The 23830-nt window shown below is 45.5% G+C and overlaps 1 protein-coding gene across 4 annotated transcripts in view; it reads right to left on the bottom strand.

Annotated features, from left to right (window-relative positions):
- Window positions 1–565: 565 nt before the first annotated feature.
- Window positions 566–23830, bottom strand: part of LOC125297166 — a 37612-nt gene continuing 14347 nt past the window's right edge. For all 4 annotated transcript variants that reach the window (XM_048247314.1, XM_048247316.1, XM_048247312.1 and 1 more), the window contains exons 6-7: window positions 843–897; window positions 566–746 (exon numbers count right to left, since the gene is read on the bottom strand). In XM_048247314.1, coding sequence (XP_048103271.1) covers window positions 604–746; window positions 843–897 — 198 coding nt within the window. In that variant the 3' untranslated portion in view covers window positions 566–603. The remainder of the gene's footprint in view (window positions 747–842; window positions 898–23830) is intronic.

Below are 23830 nucleotides of genomic sequence, written 5' to 3'. Positions count from 1 at the left end.
TTCAAGGAGGCACCTTCCTTCATAAACATTTTATTGAATTAGGCCACAACACCTCCAAAAGGCTTAACAGTGGTATCTGGCGTCCCAGACCCCATCCGCACTCATGATGGGTCCTCTTGAAGTTAAAAGTATAAGTTCATTATTTCATTTTATGTATTCCTGTTTTCCCCTGTAAATTTAAATTAAGCCTGTGAAAATACTCAATTATTCAATGTTTGTTTTGTTTTTATGCGTCACAAACGGAACACAGTTACGTGCCCCCTATAAAATTGTTTTTACGCGACGCAAACTGGACTGGGCTCCAGCCAGGCTGGGTTTAAACTCAACTCTTAATACATCTGAACACTAACAAATCTGAATGGCATGTTGCCAGAATTAAATTCTGTTCTGCTATACCAGGCTGTCAGGACAGCACTGTATGAAACTGAAGATGTTATTACCTCAATATTACTTAATTTTTAAAGTGAACAAAGAAAGAGTGGAATTTATTTAGGGGAAGGAGAATTTATTCATGGAAAGGTGTGTGTGTGTGAGAGAGAGAGAGAGAGAGAGAGAAAGAGAGAGAGAGAGAAAGACAGAGAGGGAGAAAGAGAGAGTAAATGTTCAAGGTTCAGATGTGCCTTGAATGCAGCAAGCGAACATCCTGATGAAAAAGGAGCATTTACGAGTCTTCTGGCCCGACGCAGACACAACAGGAGTAGCCTTATTAGATGGTGTACGAGAGGCTGGACTCTCTAAATGCCCAGCTGCCAAAGAGAGGAAAAATTCGCACAACACCGAACAACATCAGCTACAGAAACACCATCATCAACAACACCACCAATAATAGTATTAAAACTTACTTGAGTCAGAAAAGGCACTAGTGGGAGCCACCTTCTTGCTGCGTCTTTTTGGCATCTGAACGAGGAATGGGGAAACACATGAGCTGTGCTACCTGTATACCTCCACATGTGAATAACCACTATATTGTTATTGTGCTCAAAACAGGACACGTGAGAAAAGGTAAAGGATCACAAAGCCATATCACTGCACCTTCATACTGAACCTCAGTTTGGGCCTCTTTCTGGTGGTTTGCCCAGATGCTGCTCCAGGCACAGGTTCAAGTGGCTCAGAGGGTGCAGCAGTCGGAGTTGATGGGGCAGAAGTTGCCTCTGTGTCACAATGAGGCAGCAGCTCTTTCCTCAATGCCGTGAGCCTCAGGTCCAAACTCCTTCAGAAGGAACTTGTCCATGCTTCTGTACAAAGTCTGGATCTTGGTGTTGCTTTCATATGTCAGGAAGTTCGGCGTTCCTGAGGCACTGCTGAACTCAGAGAGGACTTTCTGAATCAACTCTCGGGAGCAATCCGTCATATCGGCAGAGGCAGTTTGTTGATCCATGATTTTGGCCAGCAGTCTGAGCATCAGAACTGTGACAAGACAGCCATAGTCACTGCTGTCTGGCACAGAGGTCCCGGTAGATGGACGTGCACTCATCTGCTGCTGCACAATGGGCCCAACTTCAGTTTGGTGCCTGGTCAGTTCCACGTGGAGGATATCCATGACCTGGTGAACCATAACCCTGGTGAACAGATCTAGTGGGATAGTTTCTGGGATGCGTAGTTCAGTGCCATGTCTGGCTCATGGCCTGCAGTGGCAGATTTGGCGCTTTGGCTCCTGGTAGAGGATGTGGTGGCTCTGACGTCATCCACTGCATCAGACTGAGCAGAGTGAATAGATTGGCCACATCTTTAAATTTGCACTCAGCTTTAGAGGGCACATGGGGGATACTTCTTCCTGCATCAGAAGATTGGAAGCTTTGAATCCTGAGAAGGGGAACTCTGGCCGAGGCAACATCCTCACTGGCGTCCTGTACCATACCAGGAAGAAAATACGGTTGAAGCAAATCCTTGATGGCTGCTTCTGCGTAGGAGTAAATCACGTGAGAGGCACTTAAAGTCCGCTTTGGAGTTCCTTTTGGCAAAGTCTCAGAATCTGATGTGCTTCCACTAGCAGCCACAGGAATGGATGTCTGGCTGACGTTCTCATTCTGAAGAACATCCTGAAAGTGACTGAACAAGGTTCTTGGCGATCTTGTGGATATTCCCACTGGATACGAGCCTTTTCAGGATTGTGTTGATGCAAGTCGAGTCGTGGAATGTATTTCCATGTTGCGCATCTCTCATGGCTTCAGAGACGTTGGATACGATGTGCTCACCAGTGTGAGTGGAGAGTATGGACACAGAGCGTAGAACAGCTGTCTCAGAGACCTCAGAGGTATGAGTTCTCCTTAAGGTAGCCAGGGCAGCTTTCATCCTGTGCATCATTTCTCTCAAAGGGCCACTTGTCATTTCAGGTGATGCAGCAGAGCCACTTCTGACTGTACTGCTCTTATCCAGGAACTCCCCATCGGTGTCCACTGACCCAGCCAGTGACCTATGGTTTGGTACAGACAACAGAGACGTTCAGTAATGTTACAAGTACGGTGATACGTTCATATTGTTCATTTGAGGAATATAAAATCTGTCAAAATTCATGCACATGAGTCTAACCCAAGATATTTACTGTATTTATATATAAGTACTATGTATAATGAGGTATAGCAATGTTTTTGTATTAACCCAACTGTGATGAGGAAACTACTTGTTACGCGAAAATTCAATTTTAATTTCAATTTATTCTGCTTATACAGTAGAGCGCCAAAACATTACACATGTATCATGGTGCTTTACAGAATGTCGGCAATCAGAGAAAAAGGAAAGAAAGGAAGAAAAGAAAAGAAAGAGAGAGGCCCATGGGTAACAGGGGCGAGGAAAAACTCCCTAGAATTGGAGATACATATAGGAAGAAACCTCGAGCAGATCCACGACTCAAGGGCCTGTAAGGTCTGTATACATGACAAATGCATATGATTGTCAGGTGTAGAGATATGGTGTTAAAAAGCACGTGGTAACCAATTGCACCAAGTCTGGCTTTGACAGATAGCAACGCGAATCCGACGCCATGGATAGCCCCGCCCCACATCCGTGGCATAAAGGATGATGCTGCGCTGCCTCTCATCAGATGACATTCGGCTTCGCTGGATTGGGCGCACCATCAATACTCTGGCGCGAGCTTCGACCCGTCATCGCTCGCTTTCATTTAACTGCCTGCAGGAGGACACATCCAGTAGCCCACCGGATCAGCCTCCGCCGGGCGTGATTGTTGACGTTTCGGTCAGTTAACGAGCTGTTAGACGAAGCTACCAGAAGCTTTCCAGCTTACTGGCTAAGAAGCCGGCCGATCCCAAGAGGAAGCGGTCTACGTGACCATCGGCTCTCTAGTCCAGGTTCCCCGGCTGCCAGCCCATTGGACTAGCACCTGAGTGTCTCCCCGCTAAAGAGGAGGAGACTCGAATTAGGTGGGGAGCGCTCCACCTCCCCGGTTTCAACGGGAATTCCAGCACCGTTCTTTGTGCTGAGAAAAGAAAGCCCGTCCTCCCCAAGCCAGAGCGCGCTCGTGGGGGGAGACTTGGGAATGTTCAGTGCACAGGCAGTGTCACCACACCGTTCGCACTACACCACTCACACATTCTCAATAAAGGCTACGGCCATGGTGTGTTTGAACATAAAGAATCAAATACCAGAACATATGAGGCTACGGCCAAGTGCAGCGCATATGAGGGCTCTCACTCCGCACGCTCATACAGGCACTCAGGGGCTGACGGCAGGGTGACTGGCTCAACACGTTGCAGCGTGGAAAGCCACGTCCGTCCCCGAGTGGGTGGTCAAGACAATCGAGAGGCTACCGCCTACAGTTCGGTATAAGGCCCCCGCGTTTCAACGGTATAGTCTTTTCTCAAACGGAAGAGGGCTCAGGCCACTTCCTAGAGGAGGAAATCAACTCTCTTTTGTTAACGGGAGCAATTCGGGAGGTTCCCCCATGCGAAGGGAATCAGGGATATTATTCCCGATATTTTTTAATTCCGAAGAAAGACGGCTCGCTCCGTCCTATTCTGGACCTGAGGGTGTTAAACAAACATTTGAGACGATATCATTTCAGGATATTAATGTTCAACACTCTATCACGCTCAATACAAAAAAACTATTTACATCGATCGATTTGACAGACGCTTTTCACCAAATTGACGTCTATCCCCCACACAGGAAGTTTCTACGCTTTGCTTATTAAGGCGAATGCTACGAATTCACAGTTCTCCCATTTGGGCTTGCCCTCAGCCCCAAAACATTTTGCCTGTGTGTAGAAGCGGGGTTAGCCCCCCTACGCATGCCTGGGATAATAATATTAACATATCTGGACGACTGGCTCATTCTGGCCAGCTCCAAGGACCAGATGTTTCGGGACACACAACGGGTGCGGGTGCACTTAAACTCCCTAGGCTTCATGGTAAACTATGCCAAGAGCAACTTCACTCCCGCCCAGAATGTCACTTTCATAGGACTGGAGCTGAACTCAGTTGCCATGCTCACGCTCTCTCATGAACTGCCTCACACTGTTCAGAGAGGGAGCGAGGGTAAAGTTTCGCACATGCCTGAGACTACAGGGCCTCATGGCTTCCGCCATACAGGTCTTGCCATTGGGGCTGCTGAGAATGAGGGAATTCATGAAATGGATTGCATCTGTCCACCTCGATCCCATGTGCGATCTCCGCCGAGATGTGAAAGTGTCGCGCAAATGCACTGCAAAGGCAAATGCAATGCCCTGCGCCATTGGAAATCCGCGGAGTTTTATTCCCACGGCACTCCCCTCGGGGCAGTGACCGCGAGGAAAGTTGTAACGACAGACGCGCATCCCTGAGGGGTTGGGGTGCGACCCAGGAGGTAGTAGAACTGGTGTGGACGAGATACGGCAGAGCAGCCGTAGATCTCTTCGCCTCGCGTGAAAACGCCCATTGTCCTTTGTACTTCTCGCTTCGGGACAAGAACGCGCCTCTCGGCGTAGATGCACTAGCCCACCCGTGGCCCAGAGTGCTCCTCTATGCCTTCCCCACTCTGAGTCTGATTATTCCCACTCTCACCCGAGTGAAAGAACAGGGGCTTACGATGATTCTGATAGCACCCAGATGGCACAAAGCCCCGTGGACGGTGGAGATAACCTCCCTGCTGTGTGCGCACCTGATGGCGCTCCCATTACGTTCGGACCTGCTATCACAGGCGAACAGGGAAATTTACCACAACCATCCAGATCGGGTGGCGCTCTGGGCTTGAGAGACTGAACCTGACTGCGCTGGGATTACCGCCCAACGGCGTGGCTACCATCCAGAGCGCAAGGGCTTTCTCCACTAGGTCTCTGTATGACTATAAGTGGCGAGTCTTTGAAAAGTAGTGTGACGTGCGTCATCTAGTGCCATATCAGTGCTCTGTCTCAGACATTCTCAGCTTTTTACAAGACCTTAAGGAGGAGGGGAAATCCTTCTCCACCATTAAGGTGTATTTGGCGGCTATATCAGCGTGTCACTTTGGTTTCAATGATGACACGGTGGGTCAGCACCCGTTAGTACGCAGGTACATGAAGGGGGTGCGACGCTCGTTGCCAATCTCGAAAAAGCTCATCCCGTCATGGGATCTCCCTTTGGTTTTGGATGCGCTGTCACGGCAGCCCTTTGAGCCTATTGGGGATATAAGCTTGAAATTGCTGTCGCTCAAGACAGCCCTATTGCTTGCGCTAGCCTCGGCTAAACGTGTTAGTGACTTGCATGCATTTTCGGTGCACGCCTCATGCCTTCAGTTCTCTTCTAATGGGGATAAGGTTTTTCTCAAACCTAACCCGACCTTTGTACCGAAATGCTTCCCTACGTTCTCTTGCGAGGTGTTGGGAGCTCATAGCCTTTCACCCGCCCCCTTTTGCATCAGCGGAAGAGCAAAGGTTAAACACTTTATGCCCCGTTCGAGCCTTGAGAACATACATGGACAGGACTAATGGCTTCTACATACCTGACGCACCCGACCGGTAGCGCGACAATGTGACGTCAAAATGACGTAGATCTCTCTGGCGCGCCAGGGTTTTGGCCGTGTAGCACGGGTACAATTTTTTTTTTTTTTTTTTTCAGACGAGCGCGACAAGGCGGAAACCGGAAGATGGACTAGTTCGAGGGCAAGCGAGTTGCAGTGTTTTGTTACAGTCGTGAATTTTTAATAGTTTGCTGGATAAGTTAACAAAGTTACCAGTGAGAGTTGCAACACATGGAATTAAGAGGAAAGAATAGAAACGATTTATTTTCAAACAAAGGATATCTATTAAGGCCTGAACAAAATCTCTTTCCACTTCAGGAAATTACACAAACTCAGCCAGCTGCTAGCTAGCTAGCCAGCTAACTAAACTGTTTAAATTATTAAAATTTCCCTCGGGATGACTAAAGTACCTATCTATATATCCATCTATCTATCTATCTATCTACCTGTGCACACACCTTGGAAACTACATGATAATGATGATGGTAGTTGTGAATAGTAGCAACCAAAGTCTGAAGTACCCATAGACAGTAAAAGAAATGGACGAACAGACTCCGTCGTTTTCAATGGGAGGGCACTGAGTCAAATAGAACGATTTTTCAGTTGGTCCCCCAAGTACTGCGCAGACTCACACTTAACTTTGTGACGTTAGCCATCGAACTGAATCTTGTAACTCATATGATAGATAAACAGAAATTCTTCTCACACTTCCTTCGCCTTCAAAGTCATCAAAGTTAAACATTTATTTATGTATTATTATTAATATCATCCTCACCAAGTCGTGTTAATGTTGAAGCTACCATACATGATCATCTTCAAAAACAGTCAACAAAACAAAAAGTTATAGCCTTGAAGCTAATCTTCTTTCCACTTTTCGACCTCACGGTCAATCCATCGAAAACCTCTGTAATGATTAGTGCCGTTTTTAAAAAAAAAATAGGTTTACTTTTTATTATTATTAGGTTGCCTCTGTGTAATGCTTTACCTTAACACATTCGGTGTATGCTAGGTTTTGCTTATGAGTTACCGTCATAGACAGTAAGGTGGACTGAGCTTCTTATCCAAACAATACGGTTATCTCCCTAACGGGCGAAAAGAAAGATTACGTCAAAGCTAGCTTCCCTCCAACCGAACAAGCTAACCATTCTTCTTATGGGTAACCAACGTTACGGACGAGGTAGTGGAGTCTGTTTTGCCTTTGTAGTGTTTATGTGGATTACACAGAAGCTACAATATCGGCACAGGATATATGTTATATGAAGTTATGGTATTTCAAAAAATCCTAGAATGAATGGACTTCTATGGGAGTTAGCAGAGAGGTGGTCCCTCCAGCCTACGTCGATTCTTCTACTTCCGGGTGTAGCCCTATGGGAATTTAGGCTATTTCCTAAAACTACTATTTTCATTTTGGTTATTTTCTTTATAATGCACATTTCATGTTGTTAAGAATGTGTTAAAAATGTTTACATGTACTAAAAAATTAAGTTAATTAAAAAAATGACTTACCTGGAAGAAAGATCCAATCAGGAGTGGGGTTAGAGGTCACGAGGAAGAAGGAAGGAGACCGGGAAAAGAGAGAGACACGAGTGAGAACTGCGCTGTGTACTGCCACCTTAGAAATTGGTGAAACACCAAGTTAATAAGTGTGATAGTAAATGTACCTGCATACTACACAAAGAGTGAGTTACATACATTTGGATAAGTTTGCAGTGTAATAGTTTATGGTTTTGAAGAACTTCGGTTAGAGTTCTCAACGAGGAGAAAGAGTGGACGGCTAGTCAGCGCGATCTAGCTACAAAGACTTTGCCAGCGAAGTAGCCTGCTTTCGGTTGCCCTTTTGTGCATCGTCTGAAGAAGCACTTATCTCCAGAACCATCCCCTACTAAGCTGTTGGAAGGCGTCTTCAACCACCCGCAGACGCCAGCTCAGCGTTAAGGCTGGCGTGGACAACCGACAACGACCAGCACTACCGCAGCAGTGAGTTTTCTTTGTTTGCTGCGCAGTGGCTTTAGCGACCATTTTGTTTGAGGTCTCGGCGGCCCCAAGCCCGCGATACAGGCCTGCAACGTGTCCTCCCTCCTATGACTGTCTGGGTATTCATTCTATTTGCCGGCTTAGCTTTAACTGTATGTGATTTAATGTGTTGTTTGCAGAAGTAGCCATTGGATTGAACTGTGTTTTTGAATTGCACTTATATTTTAACTGTATGTGCGTACTATATTTTTTCAGTAAATAGTTTAAACGTATTTTTGTTGAAGACTTGCATTACATTGGGTTTACGATCTTTATGATTTTGATCCTTAAGGTAAGATAATATTATTGAGTTAAAATTAGCCTGGTTTAAAGTAAAAGTGTTAAATGCTGATTGAGAAGTGACATTTCAGTTGATGCTTATTGCACTTATTGTATTGATAGCCATTTAAAAAGGTTAATGTTTAGTTAACTAAGTGAGATAGCTGCAGACCTTTAGTGCTTTTCTTTAACTTAGCGCTAAAGACACTGTATTGATATTTACATTAGGTTGCCAGCTACCATTAGGGTAGGTATTAAAATAGCTGTAAATGCTAACAAACAAATAATAATTAGGGAAGTACTTTAGAGCATTAATTAAGCTTAGAGAGAGAGATCTCTCACCACATAGGAATTCGGGGAGCGCACTCCACATTAATAGCCAGACACGCTAGGGGGCGCTACATAAAATGGGGGCTCGTCCGGGATGGATTAATTAATGCAATTAACTAATTTGTAAATTGATGCTAATAGCTGTTAGCAGTAGCAGTTAAAATTTTGTTCGTTTCTCAAAGTGTTGAAGTTTACTGAGAAGCTAAATACTGATACTGATTATAGGTTAACATATGCTTTAGCGGTTAGCATTAGCCTCAGAATTTATTAGCTTCTTTAAGAAAGAAAAAAAAAAATTTGTAGAGAAAACCTAAAAGCCTAACAGAAAATGGAGCCTCAGAATAGCACTGTAGAACTAGTTAAAGAGCTCAAAGACTGGTGCAAAAGAGAAGAATTGGATGAAGACCATGCTGTGATGGTGATGATTCTAGAAGAAGTGGAAAACGCATTGATTGAAGAAACAATGGGAACAATCAAAGCTTTAGGCCGAGTGCGAGTGAGAGGACGTACTCTCAGTTTGAAGCTGAATCGTCTTACAGTGCTATGCGAGTGCAAAGAGCGGGTTGACCCCACTAAAGTTCCTTCTGAAGTGGTGCCAGATGGCAAAACAGAGAAATGGAGGATAGTTATTGCTTCGGAAAGTCCTGTTTCTGGCGGGAGTGTTCCTCTAAGCCCGTTAACTAGTTTGTTGGGAGAACCACCGGAGGGTGGCTCAGTAGAGTCTATTATTCGTGCGGTAGGGGATTTGTTGACTAAGATGGGGAAACCATCAGGTGAGAACAGCAGTTACCGTCGTCTGAGAGTGTTCTCAGGTACTTTGCCAATTCCAGTTGGAGAAGAGTCTCTTGAGCATTGGCTAGAGCATGCGCGTCTGATGGTCGAGGAGAGCGAGTGTTCTACTAAGGAGAAACGACGGCGTATCATGGAAAGTCTGAAAGGTCCTGCGTTAGCTATTGTAAAGGCTGTGCGGATTGGTGATCCGGAGGTTAGTCCTGCTCTATGCTTAGAAGCCATTGAGAGTGCTTTTGGGTCTGCTGAGACGGGTGAAGACCTGTATTTTGCCTTTAGGTTGCTACAGCAGCAGCCAAAGGAGAAGTTGTCTGATTTTCTTAGGCGTGTAGAGTTGTCGTTGACCAAGGTAGTTCGTCGCGGAGGTCTCCCTACAGGCCGTGCTGACCGTGCTCGAGTGGAGCAGCTGCTGAGAGGTGCTGTCCACTCCGATATGATGCTTGTCCAACTCAAACTCAGGGAAAGGAAGGAAAACCCTCCATCATTCTTGGAACTGCTGAGTGAGATCAGGAGTGAAGAAGAGTATGAGTCTTCTAGGATGAAGCTGAACACCTCTGTCCAGAGAGTTCATACAAACCCTACTACAGACAGTAGACAGGATGATGTTGATAGTTTGAGAACAGAAATTAAAGAACTCAAGTCAATGTTCACTGCCATGAGTACGTTGCCTAGCCAGGTTGTAGCAGATAGCAAAGGATCTGTGTCAATGACAAAGATGCCCACCCCCGAGACAGGTGGGGATAAGGAAGTAGATGTTTTAAGAAAACAGGTGAAGAACCTACAGAAGCAAATGGCCGGCCATAAGCTTAAAGTCTCTGAATCCACTACTTCAGTTCTTAGAGTAGAGCCATCAAGACAAGCCCATAGTGATAATAGAAAGCAACCATCTAACGACTCAGATGGGAACTTTTGTTATCGCTGTGGTGAAAACGGCCATTACTCTGTCAAATGCCAGAATGCAGAGAATCAGGGCAAAGTGATTCAAAAGCTGATACAGTCTCTAAAGAAAGCAAAACAGGGTGGTCCATCTTCCCAAGCATCAGGCGGTCATCACACCGTGTGCTCAGCTAAGAAAAGTGAAGTAACCACCCTTAAAAGAGGCATTCCTCAAGGACTGATCGGCCCCTGTTCAATCATTCCAGTGAAGATAAATGGCCAGCACTGTGATGCGCTTCTGGATAGCGGTTCTCAAATCACAATCATCTTTGAGACCTGGTATAAGCACCACTTACCTGATGTCCCAATCCAGCCAGTGTCAGGGTTGGCTATATGGGGTTTAAGTGACACCAGTTACCCCTACCTGGGATATGTTGTAGTGGAGATGGAATTTTCAGAAAAGGTCACAGGTGCAAAGGAGACTCTTTCCGTTCTTGCTCTGATTTGCCCAAGTCCCAAAAGTCCTGAAAAGACCCCTGTGATCTTAGGCACAAATGCCAACCTGTTCCAGCGACTGTCCCAGCTCTGCCGAGAGACCACAGGGGTGGACATTGCACAGACTCTTGGCATAAAGACAAAGAATACCATCGTTCACACCGACCAACCAACCACTGAGAGTGAAGAGGATGAAGTGGCATGTGTGAAGTGGATGGGTCCAGGCTCTCTAACCTTACCTCCGGGTGGTGAATGCTGCGCCATCTGTGAAGTAGAGTTGAAGAGGCCTCTGGGTAAAGACATGTTGATGGTTGAGGCATCACCCACCGCTCCATTACCATCTGGAGTACTGCTACAGCCTATGGTCATGCCGAGTACCTCAGTGGATGATCACCTCACTGTCCTCATCCAGAATGAGTCTATGAAAAACAGTCATTCCAGTTGGAACTGTCGTAGGCCAGCTGTGTCACGCTGATCCAGTCGTTCCATCTCTGAAAGTTGACACTGAGGCTGTGACTGTGCCAACAGAGTTAGACCCTCAACTTATCCAGTTTGGCGACTCGCCCATACCACACCAATGGAAAGCGCGACTCCGTCAAAAGTTATGTGAGCGAGCAAGCGTATTCTCATTGCACGAGTGGGATGCCGGCCTGGCAAAGGTGGAACATCATATCAGGATGACTGACGCAAAGCCATTCAGAGAACGTTCAAGACGTTTAGCTCCAGCGGATATTGATGATGTTCGTCAGCACTTGCAAGAGTTGTTAAAGGCTGGTATAATTAAGGAGTCACGTAGCCAGTACGCATCACCAATTGTGATAGCCAGAAAGAAAACTGGGCGTATCAGAATGTGCATTGACTATAGGACCCTAAATAGGCGTACAATTCCAGACCAGTACACGACTCCTCGCATAGATGATGCGTTAGATTGTTTAACTGGGAGCAAATGGTTTTCCGTTCTCGACTTACGCAGCGGGTACTACCAGATCGCCATGGCAGAGGAGGACAAAGAAAAAACTGCCTTCATTTGTCCCCTCGGATTTTTTCAATTCGAAAGAATGCCTCAAGGCATAACAGGAGCCCCTGCAGCGTTCCAAAGACTTATGGAGAAAGCTGTCGTGATATGAATCTCCTTCAGGTGTTAGTTTATTTAGGCGATCTCATAGTCTTTGGGCGTTCATTAGAAGAACATGAAGAACGCCTCCTGCGGGTGTTAGATAGGCTGGAAGAGGTTGGGCTAAAACTATCCCTTGACAAGTGTCAATTTTGTCAACCCAGGGTTAAGTATGTGGGTCACATAGTGTCCGCTGATGGTGTTGCTACTGACCCTGAGAAGCTAGAGGCAGTCGCTAGGTGGCCTAGGCCCACAGATCTTAAATAAACTCTTGGTCGTTTCTAGGTTTCTGTGGGTATTATAGGCAGCTTTATAGCAAACTATTCTGCGATCGTTAGGCCCCTCACAGAGCTGACAAAGGGCTATGCCCCCCACCCAGCATGGAAGGAAACAAGCCCCCCAGACAAGACCAAGACCTACTTTAAAGACTCAGAACCATTTAATGACCGATGGGATCAGTCCTGCACTGACACATTCAATCGTATCATTCAGTGTCTGCTCAATGCACCTGTACTGGCATTTGCTGATGCCAATAAGCCATATGTCCTACACACAGGCGCCAAGTTTTCAAAGGGCACCGGTGCGTACTCTATCAGGAACATCCAGAAGGGTTGAGACCGTGGCGTTTGCCAGCAGAAAGTTGAGCTCTCCTGAACAACGATACCCTGTACATCAGCTAGAGTTCCTTGCGTTGAAATGGGCTGTCGTTGATAAATTTCACGACTACCTCTATGGAGCGAAGTTCACCGTACGCACCGACAATAACCCGTTGACTTATGTACTTACCACGGCCAAACTCAATGCAACAGGTCATCGTTGGCTGGCAGCCCTGGCCACCTATGACTTCGATGTAAAGTATAGGCCTGGAAAAGCAAACATTGATGCTGACTTGCTGTCTCGCAACTTACATGAAGGTGGGGAGTGGGATGGCATGTCTCAGAACATAGTGAAGTCCATATGTCGGCGGGTGGAAGTGGACGTATCCCCAAATTCGTCCCCCAGGTATGTGGAACAATTAGGAGCTTCGCCAGCATGTATTCCGGAAGTGTATGCCTTTTCGTCTCAGTTGCTCCAGTGAGCTGAGGTGTAACTATCAAAAGCGGACTTGATGACTGCTCAGAAGAGGGATGCTGTGATCAGACGTGTGATTGAGGCAGTGAAACAGGGAGTCTGGCCTAGCAACAAAGATTTAGACACCGAGATGCTACTGATGAAGAGGGAAGTTGGCAGACTACTGATGAGAGATGGACTTCTGTACAGGGCAAGCAAGAAAGCTGCAGAGGAGGCACTACAGCTTGTGCTGCCTGCTGAGTTCAGAGAAGTGGTGTTGCACTCTCTTCATGACGACATGGGCCACTTAGGCGTGGAGAGGGTAACTCAACTCCTAAGAGCAAGATTCTACTGGCCCAAAATGGCTCATGAGGCAGAGAAATATGTCTTGGGAACTGTGGACTGTGCATCACTTTCGCCAAAACACCTGCCAAGAAAGCCGCCTCCTTACACCAAATCACCAGCAGTGGTCCTATGGATCTCGTGTGTATTGACTTTTGTCAATGGAACCCGATTCCAGAGGCATTAGTAACGTCCTGGTTGTGACCGATCACTATACCAGATATGCTCAAGCCTTTCCTGCAAAGAATCAGAAAGCCCTGACGGTAGCTAAGATCCTAGTCGAAAAGTATTTTGTTCACTATGGCTTACCTGTTAGGATTCATTCTGATCAGGGAAGAGATTTTGAGTCGAGACTGATAAAGAGAGCTGTTGACTACCTTGGGCATCACGAAATCACGAGCGACTCCATTATCACCCGCAAGGGGACCCCAACGGGCGGTTTAACCGCACGCTGCTCTCTATGTTGGCTACGTTAGGCCAAGAGAAGAAGAGGTCCTGGAGTCAGCATGTAGCCTCCTTAGTGCATGCATACAACAGCACAAAAAAAAAGTGATGCGACGGGATACTCTCCTTACTACTTAATGTTGGGTAGGGAAGCTAGACTACCGGTAGACCTGTCTTCCGAGACATCCAAAGATGGAACTGAGGGAGAAATCATTTCCAGTATGTCGAAAGCCTGAAGCGTGACCTGCAACGAGCCTATCAACTTGCTAGTCAAGTGGCTGACAAGACCCACTTGAGGAACAAGAGAGCCTATGATCAAAGGTCAGTTTTCAGAACATACAGGAAGGAGACCCGTGTTCTTCTAAAGAATCTTGGACTAAAAGGAAACACAAACTGGAAAGTCGATGGAGTTCCATACCCCATGTAGTAGTAGGAAAGATGCCGAACTTACCTGTATTCCGTGTGAGACCTGAAGGAGGCAGAGGCGATAAGAACCATCCATCGTGACCACATCTTACCTATTGGGCAATCTGTGAGGATCCCAGTGGAGCAAGCATGTGAAGAAACCCCTTTAAGACCTAGAACACGTTCAACCTGAACAAGACAAAGACAACCGATTGTGAGTCAAAGAAGAAGTTCCAGAGCTGACGGATTCCTCATCTGATGTGGAGTGTGGCCATTCCCATAGGTCATACCAGGAGTATCTGGAACGTCTGCTGAAAGAAAGATGAAGTGTCGGATAGAGTCTCCGTGAGTTCACAGTATGAAGGCGCCATAGAACCAAGTCCTGTGCAGTCAGCTGAAGTGCTGGAGTCCGACATACAAGATGACGAAAAGGTCGAGCTGTGGCAGATCGGGATCCTTATGATTCGAAACAGACCTGGATGCTGGAAGAAATCCTGTCCACGCACCTAAAGAAAAACTGAGCTGTAAACCAAAAGTTAATAGAATTTACTTAGACCAAGAATAACTGAGAAAAGACAAATAAAACCTGTGTTTAGACTTACTTTATGACGAACCTGGAAGGCAAGTGAGCAACCAATAACAATAGTTCATAGAGGCATTATCATTAAGTTAGGTAAAAACTAAGTTGGGAAAAAGTCCACAGTGTATATAAAAAAGGTTTAATACTTTAAATAGGATCTAGAGTTAAGGTGTTCTAGTGTCTAATGAGGACATTTAGACATTTAGTAAGGGGAGGATGTAGCCCTATGGGAATTTAGGCTATTTCCTAAAACTACTATTTTCATTTTGGTTTTTTTCTTTATAATGCACATTTCATGTTGTTAAGAATGTGTTAAAATGTTTACATGTACTAAAAATTAAGTTAATTAAAAAAATGACTTACCTGGAAGAAAGATCCAATCAGGAGTCGGGGTTAGAGGTCACGAGGAAGAAGGAAGGAGGGCCGGGGAAGGAGGCCGGGGAAGAGACACGACAGTGAGAACTGCGCTGTGTACTGCCACCTTAGAAATTGGTAAAACACCAAGTTAATAAGTGTGATAGTAAATGTACCTGCATACTACACAAAAGTGAGTTACATACATTTGGATAAGTTTGCAGTGTAATAGTTTATGGTTTTGAAGAACTCGGTTAGAGTTCTCAACGAGGAGAAAAGAGTGGACGGCTAGTCAGCACGATCTAGCTACAAAAGACTTTGCCAGCTGAGTAGCCTGCTCGGTTGCCCTTTTGTGCATCGTCTGAAGAAGCACTTATCTCCAGAACCATCCCCTGCTAAGCTGTTGGAAGACGTCTTCAACCACCGCGATCGCCAGCTCCAGCGTTGCAGCGGCGTGGACAACGACAATGACCAGCACTACTGCAGCAGTGAGTTTTCTTTGTTTGCTGCGCAGTGGGCCAAGCGACCATTTTGTTTGAGGTCTCTACGCCCCAAGCCACGATACAGGCCTGCAACGTGTCCTCCCTCCTATGACTGTCTGGGTATTCATTCTATTTGCCGGCTTAGCTTTAACTGTATGTGATTTAATGTGTTGTTTGCATAAGTAGCCATTGGATTGAACTGTGTTTTTGAATTGCACTTATATTTTAACTGTATGTGCGTACTATATTTTTTTCAGTAAATAGTTTAAGTATTTTTTTTGTTGAAGACTTGCATTACATTGGGTTTATGATCTTTTATGATTTTGATCCTTAAGGTAAGATAATATTATTGAGTTAAAATTAGCCTGGTTTAAAGTAAAAGTGTTAAATGCTGATTGAGAAGTGACATTTCAGTTGATGCTTATTGCACTTATTGTATTGATAGCCATTTAAAAAGTTAATGTTTAGTTAACTAAGTGAGAGAGCTGCAGACCTTTAGTGCTTTTCTTTAACTTAGCGCTAAAGACACTGTATTGATATTTACATTAGGTTGCCAGCTACCATTAGGGTAGGTATTAAAATAGCTGTAAATGCTAACAAACAAATAATAATTAGGGAAGTACTTTAGAGCATTAATTAAGCTTTTAGAGAGAGAGATCTCTCACCACATAGGGAATTGGGGCGACTCCACATTAATAGCCAGACACGCTTAGGGGCTACATAAAATGGGGTCGTCGGGATGGATTAATTAATGCAATTAACTAATTTGTAAATTGATGCTAATAGCTGTTAGCAGTAGCAGTTAAAATTTTGTTTGTTTCTCAAAGTGTTGAAGTTTACTGAGAAGCTAAATACTGATACTGATTATAGGTTAACATATGCTTTTAGCGTTAGCATTAGCCTCAGAATTTATTAGCTTTTAAGAAAGAAAAAAAAATTTGTAGAGAAACCTAAAAGCCTAACAGAAAATGGAGCCTCAGAATAGCACTGTAGAACTAGTTAAAAGAGCTCAAAGACTGGTGCAAAAAGAGAAGAATTGATGAAGACCATGCTGTGATGGTGATGATTCTAGAAGAAGTGGAAAACGCATTGATTGAAGAAACAATGGGAACAATCAAAGCTTTAGGCCGAAAAGGAAGGAGAGGACTGTCAGTTTGAAGCTGAATCGCCTTACAGTGCTATGCGCGAGTAAAGAGCGGGTTGACCCCACTAAAGTTCCTTCTGAAGTGGTGCCAGATGGCAAAACAGAGAAATGGAGGATAGTTATTGCTTCGAAAGTCCTGTTTCTGGCGGAGTGTTCCTCTAAAGCCCGTTAACTAGTTTGTTGGGAGAACCACCGAGGGTGGCTCAGTAGAGTCTATTATTCGCGCGTAGGGGATTTGTTGACTAAGATGGGGAAACCATCAGGTGAGAACAGCAGTTACCGCCGCCTGAGAGTGTTCTCAGGTACTTTGCCAATTCCAGTTGGAGAAGAGTCTCTTGAGCATTGGCTAGAGCATGCGCTGGGCCTGATGGTCGAGGAGAGCGGGAGTGTTCTACTAAGGAGAAACGACGGCGTGATCATGGAAAGTCTGAAAGGTCCTCGTTAGCTGTAAAGGCACAGCGGATTGGTGATCCGGAGGTTAGTCCTGCTCTATGCTTTAGAAGCCATTGAGAGTGCTTTTGGGTCTGCTGAGACGGTGAAGACCTGTACATTTTGCCTTTAGGTTGCTACAGCAGCAGCCAAAGGAGAAGTTGTCTGATTTTCTTAGGCGTAGAGTTGTCGCTGACCAAGGTAGTTCGTCCGGGAGGTCTCCCTACAGGGCGGCTGACCGCGTTCGAGTGGAGCAGCTGCTGAGAGGTGCTGTCCACTCCGATGATGCTTGTCCAACTCAAACTCAGGGAAAGGAAGGAAAACCTCCATCATTCTTGGAACTGCTGAGTGAGATCAGGAGTGAAGAAGAGTATGAGTCTTCTAGGATGAAGCTGAACACCTCCTGTCCAGAGAGTTCATACAAACCCTACTACAGACAGTAGACAGGATGATGTTGATAGTTTGAGAACAGAAATTAAAGAACTCAAGTCAATGTTCACTGCCATGAGTACGCTTGTTCAGCCAGGTTGTAGCAGATAGCAAAGGATCTGTGTCAACGACAAAGATGCCCACCCCCGAGACAGGTGGGGATAAGGAAGTAGATGTTTTAAGAAAACAGGTGAAGAACCTACAGAAGCAAATGGCCCGCCATGCTTAAAGTCTCTGAATCCACTACTTCAGTTCTTAGAGTAGAGCCATCAAGACAAGCCCATAGTGATAATAGAAAGCAACCATCTAACGACTCAGATGGGAACTTTTGTTATCGCTGTGGTGAAAACGGCCATTACTCTGTCAAATGCCAGAATGCAGAGAATCAGGGCAAAGTGATTCAAAAGCTGATACAGTCTCTAAAGAAAGCAAAACAGGGTGGTCCATCTTCCCAAGCATCAGGCGGTCATCACACCGTGTGCTCAGCTAAGAAAAGTGAAGTAACCACCCTTAAAAGAGGCATTCCTCAAGGACTGATCGGCCCCTGTTCAATCATTCCAGTGAAGATAAATGGCCAGCACTGTGATGCGCTTCTGGATAGCGGTTCTCAAATCACAATCATCTTTGAGACCTGGTATAAGCACCACTTACCTGATGTCCCAATCCAGCCAGTGTCAGGGTTGGCTATATGGGGTTTAAGTGACACCAGTTACCCCTACCTGGGATATGTTGTAGTGGAGATGGAATTTTCAGAAAAGGTCACAGGTGCAAAGGAGACTCTTTCCGTTCTTGCTCTGATTTGCCCAAGTCCCAAAAGTCCTGAAAAGACCCCTGTGATCTTAGGCACAAATGCCAACCTGTTCCAGCGACTGTCCCAGCTCTGCCGAGAGACCACAGGGGTGGACATTGCACAGACTCTTGGCATAAAGACAAAGAATACCATCGTTCACACCGACCAACCAACCACTGAGAGTGAAGAGGATGAAGTGGCATGTGTGAAGTGGATGGGTCCAGGCTCTCTAACCCCACCGGTGGTGAATGCTGCGCCATCTGTGAAGTAGAGTTGAAGAGGCCTCTGGGTAAAGACATGTTGATGGTTGAGGCATCACCCACCGCTCCATTACCATCTGGAGTACTGCTACAGCCTATGGTCATGCCGAGTACCTCAGTGGATGATCACCTCACTGTCCTCAGTCTATGAAAAACACAGTCATTCCAGTTGGAACTGTCGTAGGCCAGCTGTGTCACGCTGATCCAGTCGTTCCATCTCTGAAAGTTGACACTGAGGCTGTGACTGTGCCAACAGAGTTAGACCCTCAACTTATCCAGTTTGGCGACTCGCCCATACCACACCAATGGAAAGCGCGACTCCGTCAAAAGTTATGTGAGCGAGCAAGCGTATTCTCATTGCACGAGTGGGATGTCGGCCTGGCAAAGGAGGTGGAACATCATATCAGGATGACTGACGCAAAGCCATTCAGAGAACGTTCAAGACGTTTAGCTCCAGCGGATATTGATGATGTTCGTCAGCACTTGCAAGAGTTGTTAAAGGCTGGTATAATTAAGGAGTCACGTAGCCAGTACGCATCACCAATTGTGATAGCCAGAAAGAAAACTGGGCGTATCAGAATGTGCATTGACTATAGGACCCTAAATAGGCGTACAATTCCAGACCAGTACACGACTCCTCGCATAGATGATGCGTTAGATTGTTTAACTGGGAGCAAATGGTTTTCCGTTCTCGACTTACGCAGCGGGTACTACCAGATCGCCATGGCAGAGGAGGACAAAGAAAAAACTGCCTTCATTTGTCCCCTCGGATTTTTTCAATTCGAAAGAATGCCTCAAGGCATAACAGGAGCCCCTGCAACGTTCCAAAGACTTATGGAGAAAGCTGTCGGCGATATGAATCTCCTTCAGGTGTTAGTTTATTTAGACGATCTCATAGTCTTTGGACGTTCATTAGAAGAACATGAAGAACGCCTCCTGCGGGTGTTAGATAGGCTGGAAGAGGTTGGGCTAAAACTATCCCTTGACAAGTGTCAATTTTGTCAACCCAGGGTTAAGTATGTGGGTCACATAGTGTCCGCTGATGGTGTTGCTACTGACCCTGAGAAGCTAGAGGCAGTCGCTAGGTGGCCTAGGCCCACAGATCTTAAATCGCTGCGGTCGTTTCTAGGTTTCTGTGGGTATTATAGACGCTTTATAGCAAACTATTCTGCGATCGTTAGGCCCCTCACAGAGCTGACAAAGGGCTATGCCCCCACCCAGCATGGAAGGAAACAAGCCCCAGACAAGACCAAGACCTACTTTAAAGACTCAGAACCATTTAATGACCGATGGGATCAGTCCTGCACAGACACATTCAATCGTATCATTCAGTGTCTGCTCAATGCACCTGTACTGGCATTTGCTGATGCCAATAAGCCATATGTCCTACACACAGACGCAAGTTTCAAAGGGCTCGGTGCCGTACTCTATCAGGAACATCCAGAAGGGTTGAGACCCGTGGCGTTTGCCAGCAGAAAGTTGAGCTCTCCTGAACAACGATACCCTGTACATCAGCTAGAGTTCCTTGCGTTGAAATGGGCTGTCGTTGATAAATTCCACGACTACCTCTATGGTTTTAAGTTCACCGACGCACCGACAATAACAGAATTGACTTATGTACTTACCACGGCCAAACTCAACGCGACAGGTCATCGTTGGCTGGCAGCCCTGGCCACCTATGACTTCGATGTAAAGTATAGGCCTGGAAAAGCAAACATTGATGCTGACTTGCTGTCTCGCAACTTACATGAAGGTGGGGAGTGGGATGGCATGTCTCAGAACATAGTGAAGTCCATATGTCGGCGGGTGGAAGTGGACGTATCCCCAAATTCGTCCCCCAGGTATGTGGAACAATTAGAGCCGCCAGCATGTATTCGAAGTATATGCCTTTTTCGCCTCAGTTACACCTCAGCTCACTGGAGCAACTATCAAAAGCGGACTTGATGACTGCTCAGAAGAGGGATGCTGTGATCAGACGTGTGATTGAGGCAGTGAAACAGGGAGTCTGGCCTAGCAACAAAGATTTAGACACCGAGATGCTACTGATGAAGAGGGAAGTTGGCAGACTACTGATGAGAGATGGACTTCTGTACAGGGCAAGCAAGAAAGCTGCAGAGGAGGCACTACAGCTTGTGCTGCCTGCTGAGTTCAGAGAAGTGGTGTTGCACTCTCTTCATGACGACATGGGCCACTTAGGCGTGGAGAGGGTAACTCAACTCCTAAGAGCAAGATTCTACTGGCCCAAAATGGCTCATGAGGCAGAGAAATATGTGCGGAACTGTGGACTGTGCATCACTCGCAAAACACCTGCCAAGAAAGCCGCCTCCTTACACCAAATCACCAGCAGTGGTCCTATGGATCTCGTGTGTATTGACTTTTGTCAATGGAACCCGATTCCAGAGGCATTAGTAACGTCCTGGTTGTGACCGATCACTATACCAGATATGCTCAAGCCTTTCCTGCAAAGAATCAGAAAGCCCTGACGGTAGCTAAGATCCTAGTCGAAAAGTATTTTGTTCACTATGGCTTACCTGTTAGGATTCATTCTGATCAGGGAAGAGATTTTGAGTCGAGACTGATAAGAGAGCTGTTGACTACCTTGGGCATACGGAAATCACGAACGACTCCGTATCACCCGCAAGGGGACCCCCAACCGGAGCGGTTCAACCGCACGCTGCTCTCTATGTTGGCTACGTTAGGCCAAGAGAAGAAGAGGTCCTGGAGTCAGCATGTAGCCTCCTTAGTGCATGCATACAACAGCACAAAAAGTGATGCGACGGGATACTCTCCTTACTACTTAATGTTCGGTAGGGAAGCTAGACTACCGGTAGACCTGTGCTTCGAGACATCCAAAGATGGAACTGAGGAGAGAAATCATTTCCAGTATGTCGAAGCCTGAAACGTGACCCGCAACGAGCCTATCAACTTGCTAGTCAAGCGGCTGACAAGACCCACTTGAGGAACAAGAGAGCCTATGATCAAAAGGTCAGTTTTCAGAACATACAGGAAGGAGACCGTGTTCTTCTAAAGAATCTTGGACTAAAAGGGAAACACAAACTGGAAAGTCGATGGAGTTCCATACCCCATGTAGTAGTAGGAAAGATGCCGAACTTACCTGTATTCCGTGTGAGACCTGAAGGAGGCAGAGGCGGAGTAAGAACCATCCATCGTGACCACATCTTACCTATTGGGCAATCTGTGAGGATCCCAGTGGAGCAAGCATGTGAAGAAACCCCTTTAAGACCTAGAACACGTTCAACCCGAACAAGACAAAGACAACCGATTGTGAGTCAAAGAGAAGAAGTTCCAGAGCTGACGGATTCCTCATCTGATGTGGAGTGTGGCCATTCCCATAGGTCATACCGGGAGTATCTGGAACGTCTGCTGAAGAGGCGAGAAGTGTCGGATAGAGTCTCCGTGAGTTCACAGTATGAAGACGCCATAGAACCAAGTCCTGTGCAGTCAGCTGAAGTGCTGAGTCCGACATACAAGATGACGTAAGAAGGTCGAAGCTGTGGCAGATTCGATCCTTATGATTCAAACAGACCTGGATGCTGGAAGAAATCCTGTCCACGCACCTAAAAAAAACTGAGCTGTAAACCAAAAGTTAATAGGGTACTTAGACCAAGAATAACTGAGAAAAAGACAAATAAAACCTGTGTTTAGACTTACTTATGACCTAACCTGGAAAGGCAAGTGAGCAACCAATAACAATAGTTCATAGAGGCATTATCATTAAGTTAGGGTAAAAACTAAGTTGGGTAAAAAAAGTCCACAGTGTATATAAAAGGTTTAATACTTTTAAATAGGATCTAGAGTTAAGGTGTTCTAGTGTCTAATGAGGACATTTAGACATTTAGTAAGGGGAGGATGTAGCCCTATGGGAATTTAGGCTATTTCCTAAAACTACTATTTTCATTTTGGTTATTTTCTTTATAATGCACATTTCATGTTATTAAGAATGTGTTACAAATGTTTACATGTACTAAAAATTAAGTTAATTAAAAATGACTTACCTGGAAGAAAGATCCAATCAGGAGTCGGGGTTAGAGGTCACGAGGAAGAAGGAAGGAGACCGGGGAAAAGAGAGAGACACGAGTGAGAACTGCGCTGTGTACTGCCACCTTAGAAATTGGTGAAACACCAAGTTAATAAGTGTGATAGTAAATGTACCTGCATACTACACAAAGAGTGAGTTACATACATTTGGATAAGTTTGCAGTGTAATAGTTTATGGTTTTGAAGAACTCGGTTAGAGTTCTCAACGAGGAGAAAGAGTGGACGGCTAGTCAGCACGATCTAGCTACAAAGACTTTGCCAGCGAGTAGCCTGCTCGGTTGCCCTTTTGTGCATCGTCTGAAGAAGCACTTATCTCCAGAACCATCCCCTACTAAGCTGTTGGAAGACGTCTTCAACCACCCGCATCGCCAGCTCCGCATTGCCGCGGCGTGGACAACGACAACGACCAGCACTACCGCAGCAGTGAGTTTTCTTTGTTTGCTGCGCAGTGGCGCCAAGCGACCATTTTGTTTGAGGTCTCTACGCTCCCAAGCCACGATACAGGCCTGCAACGTGTCCTCCCTCCTATGACTGTCTGGGTATTCATTCTATTTGCCGGCTTAGCTTTAACTGTATGTGATTTAATGTGTTGTTTGCATAAGTAGCCATTGGATTGAACTGTGTTTTTGAATTGCACTTATATTTTAACTGTATAAAAGTACTATATTTTTTTCAGTAAATAGTTTAAACGTATTTTTTGTTGAAGACTTGCATTACATTGGGTTTATGATCTTTATGATTTTGATCCTTAAGGTAAGATAATATTATTGAGTTAAAATTAGCCTGGTTTTAAAGTAAAAGTGTTAAATGCTGATTGAGAAGTGACATTTCAGTTGATGCTTATTGCACTTATTGTATTGATAGCCATTTAAAAAAGTTAAGGTTTAGTTAACTAAGTGAGATGCAGACCTTTAGTGCTTTTCTTTAACTTAGCTTTTAAAGACACTGTATTGATATTTACATTAGGTTGCCAGCTACCATTAGGGTAGGTATTAAAATAGCTGTAAATGCTAACAAACAAATAATAATTAGGGAAGTACTTTAGAGCATTAATTAAGCTTAGAGAGAGAGATCTCTCACCACATAGGAATTCGGGGAGCGCACTCCACATTAATAGCCAGACACGCTAGGGGGCGCTACACGGGAATTCGCCTGCCCCCTTGGAAGTACCATCACAGAGGCTAGCTACTGGTGTTTCTTACTGCAGCTTCTTCTGCTGTGTAAGTAGTTAATGTTAG

This window comes from Alosa alosa, chromosome 7 (assembly GCF_017589495.1).
Source record: "Alosa alosa isolate M-15738 ecotype Scorff River chromosome 7, AALO_Geno_1.1, whole genome shotgun sequence".
NCBI lineage: Eukaryota > Metazoa > Chordata > Actinopteri > Clupeiformes > Clupeidae > Alosa > Alosa alosa.
Note: the sequence above shows the minus strand (reverse complement) of the source record. Positions and strands in the feature narration are given on the sequence as shown.